Source organism: Vipera berus (assembly GCF_964194415.1).
Source record: "Vipera berus genome assembly, chromosome: 4".
Lineage (NCBI taxonomy): Eukaryota > Metazoa > Chordata > Lepidosauria > Squamata > Viperidae > Vipera > Vipera berus.
In genome coordinates, this window is record NC_138206.1 from 121186945 (window position 1) to 121205703 (window position 18759).

Below are 18759 nucleotides of genomic sequence, written 5' to 3' on the forward strand. Positions count from 1 at the left end.
TTGAGATCTGAGCTAGTAAGAATAATGTGTAAGCAATACATTAGTTTCCAACTGTAATCAAACATGACCATCCACAACTTTGCCTGTTTTGTTTTTGTCAAACTAACAAAATGCAGCTTCACAACCCCAGGCTGCACGCTCCATACCTTTTGGGCGTGCGTGCCACGTCACAAACCCTGGCTTACATCCCAAAGGTGATTTTCCCAAAAGGCAGCTGGACTTTCTTGGTGCGGTTTCCCCCCCCCCCACCTTGAAAACGTTTCACTTCCCATTCCAAGAAGCTTCTTCAGCTTCTTCAGAACTGATGCTTCGGAACCGAAGAAGCTTCTTGGAAGAGAAGCGAAATGTTTTCAAGGGTAAAACCAAGAAAATCCAGCTGGTCTTTTGGAAAATGCACGTTGGGGCCAAACCATGAGCTGGATGACAATGTCAGACTGGCTTCTTTAGCATGACGTGGCATCCCACCCCACCCCACCGCTGCTACAAGCAAGCAAAACCTCTGCAGAATGTTTCCATCGCCAGGTGCAAGGGATTTATCCATCAAATGCACCCGTTTATGAAGAGCGACGTCTTCAGGGTAGCCACAATGGCTAGTTATGGCAAATCAGAAAACGTTTATAACAGTTTTGGAGGCTGGCCTTCCCTTTGATCACTCAAAGGGGATTCAGGAATCCATAGCTGGGACTTGACAAGTATATAGAATCAAGATCACCCGAAGTGTTAATATCACTTTACAAGGCCTTGGTTGGACCACACTTGGAATCCTGCATCCAGTTTTGGTCACCACGATGTAAAAAAAGATGTTGGGACTCTGGAAAGAGTGCAGAGAAGAGCAACAAAGAGGATCAGGGGACTGGAGGCTAAAACATATAAGAAATGGTTGCTAGAATTGGGAATGTCTGGTTTAATGAAGAGAAGGACAAGGGGTGACATGACAGCAGTCCTCCAGTATCTCAGGGGCTGCCCCAAAGAAGAGGGAGTCAAGCTATTCTCCAAAGCACCTGAAGGCAGGACAAGAAGCAACAGATGAAAACTAACCAAGGAGAGAAGCAACCTAGAACTAAGGAGAAACTTCATTACAGTCAGAACAATTAACAGTCGCTAAATGTAAATCGAGGACTATCTGCAGACAGGTTTGTTGCTAGCATGACCTCCCCAGGAACTGGTTTAATTTATTCTGACAGGGACGTCATTTTGTGTAAGCCAAAAGTGGCAACCAGGCTGTAGCTTTTGTGTATCGCCACAACTGTAAGTGCCGTAAATGATATCTTCTCTCTTTTTTTTTTAATGTCTCTTGCCTATTATGAGCCTGGGAAATTACCCTCTTGCTTTGCCATTTCCAGAGCATTTTATGTTTGAAAATGTAATAAAGATCATCGCGGAAAAACAATAATTCAGTGGAATTAAAACACGCCATCTTCATGGCTGACAGCTGCCCTTCTGCCAAGCTAGAAGATAGTCGGGGATTGAATTCCGCTCGTAAAATGTCATCAAAATCCAGCTTGAGAGGATGCAAAGCAATTTTCCTTTCCTTGCATGGCTGAAGCCATTTGCAGGGAGGATTTGCTTATATGGAATGGTGCTGGTGGGGCGAATCCTGCTTTCTGTCTGAAAACTGGGGCCCCCTGGGCCTGTGGAATGGATGGAGTGGTAGGAGAGACTGAGGTGCAGAAGAAATATAATTTAATATTTTCTGCATTAGCCTCTTAGAAGATAGGATTCAAGACGGTTAGCATCAAGAGTGAAAATCTGGCAGCTAAGTGCCTCTCCATTTTCATCTTGCCATTAGAGTAAGGGGAGGGGAGAGAGAATAGAGCGGAGCGGAATGAAATGGAATAGAATAGAATAGAATAGAATAGAATAGAATAGAATAGAATAGAATAGAATAGAATAGAATAGAATAGAATAGAATAGAATAGAATAGAATGGAATGGAATGGAATGGAATGGAATGGAATGGAATGGAATGGAATGGAATGGAATGGAATAGAAAAAATAGAATAGAATAGAATAGAATAGAATAGAATAGAATAGAATAGAATAGAATAGAATAGAATAGAATAGAATAGAATAGAATAGAAAATATGGAATAGAACAGAACAGAACAGAACAGAACAGAACAGAACAGAACAGAACAGAACAGAACAGAACAGAATAGAATAGAATAGAATAGAATAGAATAGAATAGAATAGAATAGAATAGAATAGAATAGAAAATATGGAATGGAATGGAGTGGAGTGGAGTGGAGTGGAGTGGAGTGGAGTGGAGTGGAGTGGAGTAGAATAGATTGGATCATTTGTCTGGAATGGCATAGGGTCTCCTGCTTGAGCAGGAGGTTGGACTAGATGGCCTCCAAGGTTCCTTCCAACCCTATTATTCTATGCTCTCTGTTCTAAGTGGAGTTTTGTCTCTGGAGGTTTTTACTACTTTTCTTCCTCATTTGATGTTTTTTTTTTACAGTTTATGATATTCCCGAACAGTATTGATCAGCATTCTCCATTTTACCATGCATTAATTAGAACAATAACTCAACTTGGAACCTCTGGCAGATGGCCATGGTCTATGATGCAACTGAGATTGAACAAAGATTAATCTATGTTACAGCACATCTCTGGATCACCTCTGGATCGATAGCAGACGCAAGAACCGAGTCCGTGTAATTACATAACCACAGATATGAGAAACAAGTATCACTTACCCCTATTCTGAAATGAATGTGTATTCTACTTTTGGGCATCGTTAATTCCTTCCCTCGTACTGCTTTTCTGTCTTTGCTCAAAGCCTAACCTCAAATTCTTCCCTCTTCATTGCTTACTGTCTCTTCGAGACCTTATCTTTGGATCTAATCATTAAAACATCCAATACAAAAGCCGACACCGACAAAACCAAGCCCGCTATTCTATAAACAAAATCATATTCAAGCCATAGTGTGTCCATCAAACCCTTAAGCGAACGCCAATCAACATGGTTTTCCAAGTGGCAGAATAATCGGAAGTCAAACTCGGCACCAGTTTGTGTCTCCACGAGGAGAAGGTCTCATATTCAACGTGGCGTGGTTGAAAGGATCGATATCTCTGAGTTCAGAGAAGAGACATGACTTTGTTCACCTTACTATTGAAACCTATAAGTAGGGAATGGCATTCCTTCAAGTATTAAACTCTGAAGCCACCATCCTAGGATAAGCGTAAGGCCACCAATTCAGGTGACGCCCATATGGGTTCATTTCAGATTGGGTTGAGGTATTTGTGATCCACCAGTGAAAAGTCCCACTACTAGAGCTGCAAAATTTAGGGCAGGGCAGATGTGAACTTAGGTGATGTTCACTCTTCTTGCCTATCCAGTGTAGGTTGGTGATCTACAGGTAGTCCAGAATAGAATAGGAGTAGAGTAGAGTACAGTAGAGTGGAGTGGAGTGGAGTGGAGTGGAGTGGAGTGGAGTGGAGTGGAGTGGAGAGAAGAGAAGAGAAGAGAAGAGAAGAGAAGAGAAGAGAAGAGAAGAGAAGAGAATTAAGGAATAGAATAGAATAGAGTAGAGTAGAGTAGAGTAGAGTAGAGTAGAGTAGAGTAGAGTAGGGTAGGGTAGGGTAGGGTAAGGTAAAGTAGGGTAGGTTAGGGTAAGGTAGAGTAGGGTAGAGTAGAGTGAATAGAGTGGAGTGGAGTGGAGAGGAGAGGAGAGGAGAGGAGAGGAGAGGAGAGGAGAGGAGAGAAGAGAAGAGAAGAGAAGAGAAGAGAAGAGAAGAGAAGAGAAGAGAAGAGAAGAGAAGAGAAGAGAAGAGAAGAGAATTAAGGAATAGAGTGGAGTGGAGTGGAGTGGAGAGAGGAGAGGAGAGGAGAGGAGAGGAGAGGAGAGGAGAGGAGAGGAGAAGGGAAGGGAAGGGAAGAGAAGAGAAAAGAGAAGAGAAGAGAAGAGAAGAGAAGAGAAGAGAAGAGAAGAGAAGAGAAGAGAAGAGAAGAGAAGAGAAGAGAAAGAGAAGAGAAGAGAAGAGAAGAGAAGAGAAGAGAAGAGAAGAGAAGAGAAGAGAAGAGAAGAGAAGAGAAGAGAAGAGAAGAGAAGAGAATTAAAGAATAGAATAGAGTAGGGTATGGTAGGGTAGGGTAGGGTAGGGTAGGGTAGGGTAGGGTAGGGTAGGGTAGGGTAAGGTAGGGTAGGGTAAGGTAGGGTAAGGTAGAGTAGGGTAGAGTAGGGTAGAGTAGAGTGAATAGAGTGGAGTGGAGTGGAGTGGAGTGGAGTGGAGTGAAGAGAAGAGAAGAGAAGAGAAGAGAAGAGAAGAGAAGAGAAGAGAAGAGAAGAGAAGAGAAGAGAATTAAGGAATAGAGTAGAGTAGGGTAGGCTAGGGTAGGCTAGGGTAGGCTAGGGTAGGCTAGGGTAGGGTAGGGTAAGGTAGAGTAGGGTAGGGTAGGGTAAGGTAGAGTAGGGTAGAGTAGAGTAGAGTACAATAGAGTAGAGTAGAATATTGAATAGCATAGGCAAATAAATCTATTTGCTTAACTAGCTGGAACCCTAGTTGATAGTTAAAGTGATATACAAAATCAGTCTATAGCTGTCTTTCATGACAGAGGGGTATATTAGAATAGCATAAGCAAATAAGTCTATTTGCTGTCCACATCTACAGTACATTTCAAATTACTGAGTTAGACATTTCTACTAAATAATGACAGGGAAGGAAGAAGCTTCATCACAACAGGCAAAATGCAGATAAAATGCTGCAAAACTCTTGGCGGATGCAAAGAAAGAACGGAGGTTATGTGCTTGCAGGCCCTTCTCCAAGGTCGAGCAAGAAAGCTCGCTGATGGAGATATATAGGTAATAGAAAAGGGAATATCACACAATACAAATGAGAGGCCAAGGAGGAGACTTATGGAAGGAGGTGATAAATACCAGAAAGGTAAATGGCTTTATCAACCATGAATTCTTCTGAAAATCGGATGTGACAAAAGTTCTTCTTGCTTTTCCGAATGGCTGTGATGTCCCCGCACTGTTCAAAGACTTCCTGGATTATTTCCTCGCTCGCATTTTCGGGCAATCCTCCGACAAACACAGTTTTGCATCCCGGGGGTCTCTCCCTTGTCGAAGGGGGTGGAAGATCTAAGACAAAATGGAATATCGCACAGATGATCGGGCATTTCAGAACCCGGGATCCCCGTGCGAAAGCCTCCCAATCGATCCGTACTTCACTCAACACTAACATCCCGCACCGTGGGAAAGAAAGAATGGGTCCTGAAGCTATTCTGCATCTCTTAGTTAGCTTAAGGCTGTTTTTGCTGGAGTAATTTAGCCCATCACTAAATGGCGACTCACACATCTATCACTCTATCACTGTCTTAGGCCTAAAGATGCAGTATGGCTGTATGGTTATTATCCTTCTCCTCTACCCCATCTACCCACTCTTCTCGTTTCTCACCTTTTCTCACCTTCTCATCTTTCCGACCACCTTCTCCTATTATGATTTGTCACTTGTTGCTTGTATTTTAGGATTAATGATTGTAACTATGATTTATGACCTATGACCTATCACTCTATTGTTTATATGTATACTGAGAGCTTATGCACCGGAGACAAATTCTATCTGTGTCCAATCACACTTGGCCAATATATTCTATTCTATTCTATTCTATTCTATTCTATTCTATTCTATTCTATTCTATTCTATTCTATTCTATTCTATTCTATTCTATTCTATTCTATTCTATTCTATTCTATTCTTAATTCCATCCCATTCCTATTCTATTCTATTCTATTCTATTCTATTCTATTCTATTCTATTCTATTCTATTCTATTCTATTCTATTCTATTCTATTCTATTCTATTCTATTCTATTCTATTCTATTCTATTCTATTCTATTCTATTCTATCCCATGCCATGCCATGCCATGCCATGCCATGCCATGCCATGCCATTATTCAATTCATTTTAGGGCTTCCAAAGGTGACAAGGCAGCACTATTGATAATACGGCTTCAGTAAGTAATACTAAAGGAAGGGATACCAGAGTTGGTTGGTTGGTTTATTCATGTCAGAAGCATGACAATTAAAATAAGTTATGCTACAGGACATAAATTAAAAAATATAAAATACAAGATTCAATTATGCACCAATTAAACAGATCTTGCCCAGAAACTAGCAACATTCATTGCATTCTATCCTTTTGCTGTGAGGTCCTGAAGTTGCCACCAAAGTTGGTAACATTGTGAGATTAACCTTAGTGATAGGGACGCGGTGGCTCAGTGGGTTAGGATGTTGAGCTTGTCGATCAGAAGGTCGGCAGTTTGGCAGGTCGAATCCCGAGTGCCACATAACAGAGTTACTCGTCCCAGCTTCTGCCAACCTAGCAGTTCTAAAGCACGTAAAAATGCAAGTAGAAAAATAGGGACCACTCCGGTGGGAAGGTAACAGCGTTCCGTGCGCCTTTGGCGTCTAGTCATGCCGGCCACGTGACCGCGGAGACGTCCTCGGACAAGCGCTGGCTCTTCAGCTTTGATACTAAAAACAGACCTGAGAAATGTTCTCATGATTGGCCAACAACTTACCATGAACATAGAACGATAGCGTTGGAAGGGACCTTGGAGGTCTTCTAGTCCAACCCCCTGCTCAGGCAAGAGACCCTATACATTCCCTTGCTATGCTAAAATTGCAAGATCCTTTTCCCCTTTTTCCCCTTTTGTTAGGTGGCTAGGCAATACGTTAGTCAACTATCAAAAAGGTTTGCACCTGCCTAGTAGTTTCAGCCCTCATTAAGCCAACTTTTTTAGCTAACCAGGTTTACTTACTTGGGTTTGGTGGGAAGAGAGTGCAACTTTTACAGTGAATAATCTCTTTGATGACCGGGACTTCCGTTGTGGGAGGCTGAGGTACGAGGCCCATGCCTGATAACATGGGGTTAAGCGGAGTGATACCCGTCATCATGCTGAGGTTTGGATCAAAGCCCCTCACGCAAATTGAATCTGCAAATACAGCACAGAAAACTTTTATGAACTTTAGAGCACGTCTCACTTACTGTCCACTGTCGTCTTGCTTTGTATGGTATCCCCATCAGGCCCATTAGCCTTGTTCTAAAAACAAAATAACCATGCAGGTAGAAGAAGCTGCTCCCTAACACGAGTCAATCAATCAGAATAGAGCTGGAGGGGACCTTGGAGGTCTTCTAGTCCAACCCCCTGCTCAAGCAGGAGATCCTATACACTTTGGGACAAGTGGCTGTCCAATCTCTTCTTAAAAAACCTCCAGTGTTGGAGCATTCATAACTTCTGGTGGCAAGCTGTTCCCCTGGTTGATTGTTCTTACTGTCAGGAAATTTCTCCTTAGTTTCAGGTTGCTTGTCTCCTTGATTAGTTTCCATCCATTGCTTCTTCTCCTGCCTTCTGGGACTTTGGAGAATAGGTTGACCCCCCTCCCTTCTTTGGGGCAGCCCCTCAAATATTGGAAGACTTTTATCATGTCACTCCTAGTCCTTCTCTTCCTTAGACTAGCCAAACCCAAATCCTGCAACCGTTCTTCGTATGTTTTAATCTTCAGGCTTTTAATCATCTTAGTTATTCTTCTTTGCACTTTCCCCCCCCCCCAAAGACTCAACATCTCTTTTTTTTTAGACTTTTTTGAGACAGAATGTGAATCTGACAGGTCAGTGGTTCTCAATGTCAACAACCAGCTTGGGAATCCAAATAAAACTCTAGATTAATACTGTTTCTGAAAATTTTAAGGTTTATTGAATACACTGCATAGGTATGTCGAAGCAAAGTTAACTCTGAGATTCCCACAGCAATTCATCGACGTAAACAATAGTTTTCCCAGCCAAACCCCCAACATCTTACGTAATCCATATCAACAAGTTCACTTTGTTATGGGAACTGTCTGCTTCAAATCCACACCTGTTCTGGTGTCCTTGAAAAGGCTTCGGGCTCCCATGGTCTGCAGCTGAATCAAAGAAGTTTCGTTTCCCCATCTACCCACTTGTAAGGAAGACCTCCCACCCCCTTTTTCTAAAGGCAACTTGAAATTCAGAGGCATGTAGCTGTCAAAGTTTCACACTTGACACTCAACCTGTGGCCCCTGGACCCCTGGGGGGGGGCTGTCATCACAGGGAGTCCATGACGACTTGAAGAAGTGCTATGATTTAAATCTTGAGTTAAGTCTTGGGGGTTTGTGGCCACAAAAGGTATTTAAAGGGGGTCCGTGGTTAAGAAAAGGTTGAAACCACTTCTTCTGTCCCAGCCTATGTGAGTCCTTGTTAACTCACAAGGACAAACCCCTCTTCCAACAAGTAGGCTTGAAATGCAGGAAAATCAAGCCCCTTTTAATATTATTTACAGACCTGCAAAATGTCCCAAAAGCAAAGGCAAACAAAACACGATTCAAACGGAGAATTGTTCACAAGCAAGGCAAACAGAACATGATTCCATGAAACTTGAGTCCTTTGCAAATGGTTGCCTTCAGCAGCCAGCACCGCCCACACCTTCCCTTTTTATTATGCAGCCCCAAGGCGTGGCTTCTCAATGCTTTCTCCTTCACCCTTGGAGTCGCCCCATGGCCTCCCTCTGTCCTGCTCTTGTTGCCTGTCAGCGTTTGTGAGCGTCTATGATGTCTTCCAGCTGTGAGTCCTCAGAGTCTGACTCAGCTTCCCAGCACAGCTGGGTCTCAGCCTGAGCATGTGTGGAGGGGCCAGGCTCTTCATCAGATTGTAAATCCTGGAGCTCATCAGAGTCTTCCTCCTCCTCTGACGGCTCTCCAGGCCCCTCCTCCTCCTCTGATTCCCCGGACTCAACTGCTGGGTCCACTGGCTGGCACGGAATCACAACACCACTGTGATAGGTCATTAAAACATCATGGTTGTCACCATCATGAAGAGTGGTTCTCTTCTGAAGCACAATCTCCTGATTCCCCTTCCGTTCTTCAGATCTACTTGCGGATTCAATAATTTTGGTAAGAACAAAGCAGTTGAGACCACGGAAGACGAGACTCAACGTGAAGGACTACTTCCATCACATTTCATTTCAACGGCATCAAGTCTTCCATCCCAGGCTGATGGTAGTCCTTGACGTACGACCACGATTGAGCCCAAAGTACCTGTTTCTAAGCAAGACACTTGTTAAGTGCAGTGTTCCCCATTTTACGACCTTTCTTGACACAGGCGAATCACTGCGGTTGTTAGCAACGCAGTTGTTAAAGTGAATCTGGCTTCCCCTGTTGACTTGGCTTGTCAGAAAGTCATAAAAGGCGATCACAGGGCAACTGTCGTAAGGACATGTCAGTTGCCAAGCCTCCGAATTTGGATCACGTGACCACGAGGATGCTGCAGTGGTCGTAATGGTGAAAAATGGTCACAAGTCACATTTGCCAATGCTGTTGTAATTTTGAACGGTCGCTAAACGAGTGATTGTGAGTCAAGGACTCCCCATACAACATTGTGACGCTTCCCAGATCTTTACAGAGCGAAGATTTCTGCCACCTTCTTTGCTGCTGAGTCTCATGCCAGCCTTGATTCAAACTACATGGCCTGGGTCCGGGTTACTTGAGGGAACACCTGCTGCCGGCATCAAATGCCCTTCGTCCAGTGCGCTCCCACAGGGAGGGTCTGCTCAGGGTTCCGCCGGTGAGAGATTGCCAGCGGGTGACACCCAGGGATAGGGCCTTCTCAGTGGGGGCGCCTGCCCTCTGGAACCAGCTGCCGGTGGAGCTGAGGACTGCCCCCGACCTCCGATCATTCCGCCGGGGCCTGAAGACCTGGCTCTTCGAGCTCTCGGGCCCAGACTGAGGAGGAATTTTAATTGGGGTTTTAATTGTGTACAGGGTCAATTTAATATTTTTTAATTCGGTTTTAACTTTTGTATGTTGGATTTTTTAATTCCCTGTAAACCGCCCTGAGTCCTCAGGGAAAGGGCGGTATATAAATATAACTAAATAAATAAATAAATAAATAAATAAACAGGAAGAATCCAGCTGAGTCAAACCAACAATTCTTATAGTTTTCCCCGGTAATCAACTCCGTGTCTACAGAAAGTTCAGAACAAAGTGGGGGAGAGATCCTCTAATAGGGCTGCCCTTTGGTGGAAGCTGAACATAGCCATCCTAAGAAGCAACCACCAATAGGCCCCCTTTTCAGGAGTTTTTCTAATCCTCCTCACAAGTCAGCTAATTACTTGACCTCGTAAGCAGACTCTCTGTCGTTGGGCGCTAAAGCTCCCTCATAACTGTGTGAAATTCTTCCATGGGATTCTCCTGCCAATCAGTTTCACTCTGTGACCGCAGAGATCTGGCATTAGAAACGCTGGCATGAAGTAATCCTGCAGGATAAAATTCATTTGCAGGATAGAATGTAAATTTCGATACTAATCTGTACCTCGGAAAGTCTGGGAAAAGGGAGGAAGGGAGGGAGGAAGTGGATGGGAAAGGGAGGGAGGGAGGGAGGAAGGAAGGAAAATAGGGAGGGAGGGGAAGGAGGGAGAAAGGGAAGGAAGAAAGGAAAAGAGGGAAGAAGGAGAGCGAGGAGGGAGGGAGGAAGGAAGGGAGGAAGTTGATGGGAAAGGAGAGGAGGGAGAGAGGGAGGAAAAGAGTGAGGAAGGGAGGAAGGGAGGGAGGGAGGGAGGGAGGAAGGAAGGAAAACAGCGAGGGAGGGAGGGAGGGAGGGAGGGAGTTGATAGGAAAGGGAGGGAGGGAAAGAGAGAGGAAAGAAGGAAGGAAGGAAGGAAGGAAGGAAGGAAGGAAGGAAGGGAGGGAGGGAGGGAGGGAGGGGGAGGGAGGGAGGGAAAGAGGGAGGGAGGGAGAGAGGGAGGGAGTTGATAGGAAGGAGGGAGGGAAAGAGGAAGGAAGGAAGGGAGGGAGGGAGGGAGGGAGGGAGGGAGGAAGGAAGGAAGGAAGGAAGGAAGGAAGGAAGGAAGGAAGGAAGGAAGGAAGGAAGGAAGGAAGGTCTTGCTAATATCTGATACAGGCCAATTGCAGAGAAGATAAAGAAAATGGTCACTGTCCCTTCTGTGGATATTTGCACCCAGAATAAAGAGCTGTGTCTGCGTTTGGGTGTGTTGCAGGACCTTCAATTATTGCACCGAAAATGAGACTTTGATCAAAGTACTTTTTCCTCCCCCTCTCCTATTTATCGCACTGTGACATGCAAAGCTTAACTCCTCAAAAGCTCCTCGCTGACCCGAGGTTGGAAAGACTTTGAATGCGCTCTTGGATATAACCCTCCAACCTTTGGGTGAGCTAATTGGGTGGGTCCTGATGGGTGGGAAGAACATACATGGATGAAGCTTCTAACTTCCTGTATGGAGATCCTCTCCTGCTTAGTTTAGCTTGGCTCCAGACTTTCTCTCCCGGGCTTGGGTGGATAACTTTTACTACACGTCTACAAATCCTTCATGTGGTCTCAAAGCAGCTTCCGAGGCTTAAAGACAGGTCCATGGTTGTTACTTATGTGTCCCATTCCATTCTGACGAGGAGCTGAGGGTGGGAGATACTCCACCCCTGTTGTCAGCGATCACATCAGGACTTGTGTACAAAGTGTAGGTTTTTGGCGCCGACCCTCAGCTGCCAGATGGTGAGACATAATATTGCTTCATTGCTCCTGTCATCTGGAACCATCTGCTCTGCGTGCTTGTCAAGTTCCCACTTTCTACTTATGGCAGATTTCACTCTGATTTTCATTTTTTTATTTTTTAATGTGTTTATTTGGCCTCCACGCTATCCATAAGGCATCCTGTTGGACTGCCAGATTCCAACACATAGATAGGGGCTGTTCTTATTTTATGGAAGATGTGCAGTGTTGCAATCCACCAGGTTTGAGATAGACGCAAAGGGGGCAATCGCTCATAATCTGTGGGGGAAGAGCAGGCAGAGTCTGCAGGCGGAGTCAAGAGAGGACCTGGTCTAGAATTGTGACGTCTCCACAAACATCCAATCCCTCTGGAATTCCATTGACTATTATCTAGCATCAATTTAGTGCTGACCATTAACTGAGCAAGATTCTTGTGTACAGGTTACTCCTCTAGTTCCTTTAGTGACCTTTCAAAGTTACAACAGCACTGAAAAATGGGACTTACGATGGTTCTTCACACTTACGACCGTCGTAGCATCCCCAATGGTCACCTGCTCAAAATTCAGGCACTTGGCAACTGGTTCATACTTACGATGACTGCAGCATCCCAGGGCCACATGGTGAACTTTTGCAACCTTCTGACAAGCAAAGTCTCGGGGGAAAATCAGATTCAATTAACAACCGTGTTACTAACTTAATAGCTGCAGAGATTCGTTGAACAACTGTAGCAAGAAAGGGCATAAAAAGGGGACAAAACTCACTTAACAACTGTCTCACTTAGCAACGTAAATTTTGACCTCAGTTGTGCTACTGCACTACCTGGATAGGCATGAACAATAAATCTTCTGAACTGGGGATTTATGTGTGGTCCTGATCCATAATGCTTTCCAAAACTTAGCTTTGGGGAAGTCACTCTGATTTGCTTAAGTTGATTCTTGCCTTCCCCCGGTGCTTTATTAATTTTATCTACATCCTGGCTATCTTTCAAGTATTCTCAGATTTAAAACCAATGAAAAATAGTCAAAATTGAAAATAATAAAAACATAGAAAGTACCGCTTTATAAAGCTTTAGTAAGGCCACACCTGGAATACCTCAACTGGTTTTAGTCACCACATGACAAAAAAAGATGTTGAGACTTTGAGAAAAGTGCAAAGAAGAGCAACAAAGATGATCAAAGGCCTGGAGAGTAAAACATATGAAGATTGATTGCAGGATTTGGCCAGTCTGGAGAAAAGAAGGACTAGGGGAGACATGATAGTAGCATTCCATTATTTGAGGGGCTGCTACAAGGAAGAGGGGGGTCAAATTATTCTCCAAAGCACCTCAAGGCAGGACAAGAAACAATGTATGGAAATTAATCAAGGAGAGAAGCAACCTAGAACTAAGGAGAAAGTTCCTGACGGTGAGAACAATGAACCAGTGGAACAACCTGCCTCCAGAAGTTCTAGGTGCTCCGTCACTGGAGGTTTTCAAGAAGAGATTGGACAGCCATCTATCTGAAATGGTCTAGGCCTTAGGGTAAGGGTTAGGTCACCATGAACTCATAGAGCAAAATGGACATCACCAACAAATTTGGATATGGTTAGGAGGGCACTGACTTTTCTAGCCTGCCCTATCTATGTTTCCTGGTAAAATACATGGTAAAATCCCATTGGAGGAAAATTCCACTTAGGGTTAGGGCTAGGTTGCCATGAACTCATAGAGAAAAATGGACATCGCCAACAAACTAGAGCCTTGGTGGAGCAGTGGGCTAATGCCTCCTTAAGTAACACCAGCTGCCTGCAATTAGTGCAGGTTCGAGTCCCACCAGGCTCAAGGTTGACTCAGCCTTCCATCCTTCCGAGGTAGGTAAAATGAGGACCCAGATTGTTGGGGGCAATTAAGCTGACTTTGTAATAATACCGCTTGGAGGGGCGAAAGCCCTAATAAGCAGGCATATACATAGAATGAAGGCTATTGCTAAGCACATTGATTTGCGCTTTAGATTGTAAGCCGCCCTGAATCTTCGGAGAAGGGCGGGATATAAATGGGATTTTTAAAAAAAACTCGGAGTGCTTGGGTATGGTTAGGAGGGCACTGAGTTTTCTAACTTGCCCTATCTATGTTTTCTGGTAAAATACATGGGAAAATCCCATTGGCAGAAAATTCCAGTTAGGGTTAGGTCACCATGAAGTCGGAGAGCAAAATGGACATTGCCAACAAATTCGGAGTGGTTGGGTATGGTTAGGAGGACACTGACTTTTCTAGCCTGCCCTATCTGTGTTTCCTGGTAAAATACATGGGAAAATCCCATAGGAGAAAAATTCCACTTAGGGTCTCCTGCTTCAGCACGGGGGTTGGACTAGAAGACCTCCAAGGTCCCTCCCAGCTCTATTCTGATTATAACTGGAGTGTTGAGCCAAAGGACCTGTACTTTATAGATTTTTTTTCACTTTGCTTTTTATTTCATCAAATTCCTACCAGCACAGCCAATTTTTATTATACTCCCTCACTTTTTCTCTCCAGCACAGAGATTACACAGTATTACACAAAGATGAAACAGATGTCTGCTTTGTGACACTGGAAATTATAGCATTTTTTTTAAAAAAAGAATGAGAAGCTAACATTATAACTCTTGTGAGGTGGGGGTAATGGAATTTGGAAAAAAAAGTTATTTCATTTCTTGAGACACCATACATTATTCTGCGAAAGGCAGTTTGTGAAAGACGAATGTTATTCGATACCATCAGTTATTCATAGGCAATTGTGTTGTTGCTGGGGTGTTCCCACAAATTTGTTGTATGGTTATTGGATATCAACTCAGCAATATTTAATGATAATATGTAGATTTTGCATTTTGGCAGCTTAGGAATTGGACCTAAGCTAGAACGGGGAAGAAAAACAGACTTTTATCTTGTCATCAAGCCATAACGGAAACTACTTAGCTGTAGAAAACCACAAAATATTCCAAGTTAATTCTTGATACAGTTCTCTAATGTACTAGCTCAAAAAAGACAATATATTTTGAAAAACAAATTGCCACCATTTGCGCCCAAGCATTCAAGCTTCTACTTCAAGGACACAAAGGTAGATAGAGAGGCCTTTGATGTATTGGTAACTACAAATTCTTCCATCTGCACAAAAAAAATTGGTGCACGTTCTTAATTTTCTCCATTTGGTCCCTTTTCCATGTGATGGCAAGGAAATGAAATTGAAGATTCAAAGTAAGACAGAAATAAACTTTGTGAGGCCTTTAGTGCTCTCCAAGCGTGACTGTTTTCTTACAGACATCTCATTACCCAACTAGGTGACATCATCAGTGGAGTCAAATAAGTTTCTTTAAACTGGGCTTTATGTGTCTTTGCTTTGGAAGCAATTATTCCTCCTAGCACTGATGATGTAACCTAGTTGGGTCAGGAAACATCTGCAAGAAAAACCACCAAGAGAGAATCAAGGATCCCATGGTCGTTGCTCCCTCCTCCTCCTCCTCCTCCTCTTACTCCCCCTCCCCCTCCCCTCCTCCTCTTCCCCTCCTCTTCCATCTCCTCCTCCTCCTCCTCCTCCTCTGTGTACACCCTACTTTTTCCTAGAACTGATGAAGTTATCTAATCTGGGCCATAAAACATCTGCAAGAAAACAACCAAGACCGCACAGTCCTCCTCCTCCTCCTCCTCCTCCTCCTCCTCCTCCTCCTCCTCCTCTCCCACTACTTACTGCCTCCTAGCACTGATGATATTACCTAGTTTGGTTAATGAAACGTCTGCAAGAAAACAACCAAGCTGAGAGAGCACCAAGGACCCCTCGTTTCAACCCTGTGCAACAAATATTCTCCTTTATTGCTTCCTGTGATCTTTCAAGGCTACTCCTTAAGTCCTGCACACCCTCTGTAGCTGAAGAGATTTCATTGGATAGGGGCTATCTTCTCTAGTACCGATTTTTTAAAAGTTTATAATACTTACTTCTGGGCATTAAACCTCATCATTCATGCAAAAACACGATCCCCTTCATTGCAGAAAGCAACTTCAAAGAATTAGTGCCTTGGCAAAGGTTTGGTTTACATCTGGGTCCTTTCTATCAATGCAACCAATCTATTTTTCATAATGTTCTTTTCGCTGTGTTCTTTCCTAACCAAAAAGCAGCTGGCGAATCAAGCCAAATAAATAAATAAATGGCTCAAAAACATATTGAGCACGCTTATTTTTTCCTTTTATCCTATTGATTTCGCTGGGATAGTTTCTAAGTACAGATCTAAAGTCACAGATATCCATTCCAACTAGCCTAATTTGGACACATCTGTGCCAGCACTTCGCCTCTGTTGTCTGACCCTCAGTGAAACAGAAAAATCTCTAATTTTAGCAAATCCTGAGCTGAGATTAAGTGTATTTTGTACTGTTCACAGATGTACATAGATAGGGCTTTGATGTTTGTCTAAAAACCTGCTGTGCATCTCGGCTCATCCATTGCGTAGAGCAGCTTTGATGCCTATCGTGGATACGTTTATTTGATTCATATATTTTGTCAAACTTTACTGCAAAGCTCACATTAGCTCCAGGCAGAATTCAGCCTGAGAAAATATTGATGCCGTTCGCTTTAATCACAAGTCTCACAGTCTCTTATTCTGATCTTTTCTCTGTCAGTAATTTTGAATTCTTTTCTTTTTTCTATGGGTAAGATTGCTCAGCCACAATTCTACCACCAGCTGGAACAAAATGCCAAGAAAGAGAGAGAGAGAGAGAGAGAGAGAGAGAGAGAGAGAGAGAGAGAGAGAGAGAGAGAGAGAGAGAGAGAGAGAGAGAGAGAGAGAGAAGAAAGAAAGAAAGAAAGAAAGAAAGAAAGAAAGAAAGAAAGAAAGAAAGAAAGAAAGAAAGAAAGAAAGAAAAGGCCAGGCAAGGCAAGGCAAAGCAAGACGAGACGAGACGAGACGAGACAAGACAAGACAAGACAAGACAAGACAAGACAAGACAAGACAAGATAAGATAACTAGCTTTCTAAAGATGAAGATGGGTTGAATGTTTTCAGGATGGCTTCTCTACGGAGATTCTCCATCATCCAGGTCATGGTTGTCCCAAAGATGCTTTCTCAAGAGGCCCACTGGACTTTTCTTTGTTTTTCCTTGAAGACGTTTCGCTTCTCATCCAAGAAGCTTCTTCAGTTCTGACAGAATGGTGGAGAATGGATTTATATCCCTTGCAGTCATCTGGTCATTTGCACTCTTTCTGAGAGTCATTGAGGCCACTTGGACAGATCAACCTCCAAGTGGCCTCAACGACTCTCAGAGGGAGTGCAAACAACCAGATGCCTGCAAGGAATATTAATCCTTCCGTCCTCCACCATCCAGTCAGAACTGAAGAAGCTTCTTGAATGAGAAGCGAAATGTCTTCAAGGAAAAACAAAGGAAGTCCAATTGCTTCCTGAAAAAGCAAATTTGGGACCTTCAGGCTGGAATATCTTACCCTACAAAATGAGTACAGCAGATCAACAGATCGTTCTTCCATTACCAATGGCCAGCTAGAGATGGACATAATTCAAGAAAAGCAGCCAGATGGTTGGAGACTGGGAAGACATTTTTTACAATGTCCCTGTCCAGGATTAGCAGGCTAGGCAGGGTCAACTCCATGCCTAAAGCATTAAGTTTCTTAAATTCACATGCAAAGTGAGGATACTTTCCCAAAAGGCAACTGGACTTTCTTGGGTTTTTTTTTTTCCCTTGAAAATGTTTCATTTCCTATCCAAGGAGCTTCTTCATTTCTGACTGAAGGGTGGAGGATGGAAGGATTGATATTCCTTGCAGTCATCTGGTCATTAGTATTCTTTCTGAGAGTCGTTGAGGCCACCTGGAGGTTGACCTTTGTCCTCGGGGTCACCTGAGTGGTGCAAATGGGTGTGGGACATGGGTGGTGTTGTATCCCCCCCCACTCTGTTGAGAGAGGGCCGTTCAATTTGGACCCAGATAGCCTCTTAAACCCTTTTTCAAACCAGCGGTCCTCTCTGTCCCAAATGTGGAATTTGCCGTCTTCCAAAGAGTGGCCTTTATCTTTTTTTAAAATGCAGATGGGTGGCTGAATCCTACCCTGATGGCTTTGCTCTCCTGTGTCGTGCCCCGTGTTTGTGAAGCGGTTGTTTTGTTTCCCCGCTGTACACATCCGCAGATGTCTCACTGCATTGCATTGTGTATATCACGTTGTGACTGCTGAGAGCACTGAAAAACGGATGAACCAAAAAGAGGCTTCCTTAATACCGATAAAGGAGGATGTCTCAAAAATTTCTATTTCTCCATCTTAACCCACTTGCCCTAACTCAGACATGTCAAACACAAGGCCCGGGGGCCGGATCCGGCCCGTGAAGTGGTTTCATGCGGCCCGTGAAGCCATCCTGGAAACAGTGAGGGAATGGCCCCCACTGCCTTGGCCCTGGCCCAGAGACCCTCCTTCTGCCAGAGACCCTCAGATCTGTCCCACTCCTGCCCAGGCCCCCATAGGCACCCTTGATGCCAACGATGTAGAGCTGGCCACGCCCACCCAGTAGGCCACGCCCACCCAGGCCATACCCACCCAGCCCCCTGAGGGCAACCGCAATGCTGATGCAGCCCTCAATGAAATTGAGTTTGACAGCCCTGCCCTAACTACATACTGTGTATACAATACATTCTTCCTAGACCTTTTTTTTTTATTAAAAAATCACCCTTTTTTTGCACAGGTACCAAAAAAAAAACACGGATAAATCTCTCCAAAAGAGAGCAATTACTTGTTCACAATACATTTTGGGGGGACCTTCGATGGAATTTAAAATAAATGGTACGGTAGAAGGTTATTATTATTTCATTCCTCCTTAAAATGCCGTCCTTTTGACGTTCTAAAGGAAAAGGGTTTTATTGTTTCATTCCTCCTAGACAGAAAAATCTTTTCCTTTATAACCAAACCGCATATTTTAAGGAGCACAGCTGAGATTGTGAGTTGAAAATACATCTAATCCTTTGTCGGTGAGAGTTAAGTTCCGATGAGCTGCTTATACGCTGGCTACGTTTTAATTTCGCAACCTTTATTTTGGTAGAAAGTTCCTCTGTTCTTTCATTTTTTTGACAGCCTTCGCATTTGTCTTCTTAGTGCTCCAGATTTACACGGGATTATATCTCTAAATCCAAAAGGCTGTTATTACTTCGTATTATTAGTGATTCTGAAGCTTTATACATGACTCACTTTCCTAGCGATTTCAATAATGTACTAATTTTACAGGCAGTTAAGAACTCTGCTCACT

General features: G+C 43.7%; 1 protein-coding gene across 1 annotated transcript in view; it reads right to left on the reverse strand.

Moving 5' to 3' along the window:
• Positions 1-18759, reverse strand: part of ENOX1 (ecto-NOX disulfide-thiol exchanger 1) — a 289641-nt gene that overhangs the window by 106464 nt on the left and 164418 nt on the right. Inside the window, exons 5-6 of the mRNA XM_081328001.1 lie at positions 6769-6942; positions 4880-5086 (exon numbers count right to left, since the gene is read on the reverse strand). Coding sequence (XP_081184127.1) covers positions 4880-5086; positions 6769-6942 — 381 coding nt within the window. The remainder of the gene's footprint in view (positions 1-4879; positions 5087-6768; positions 6943-18759) is intronic.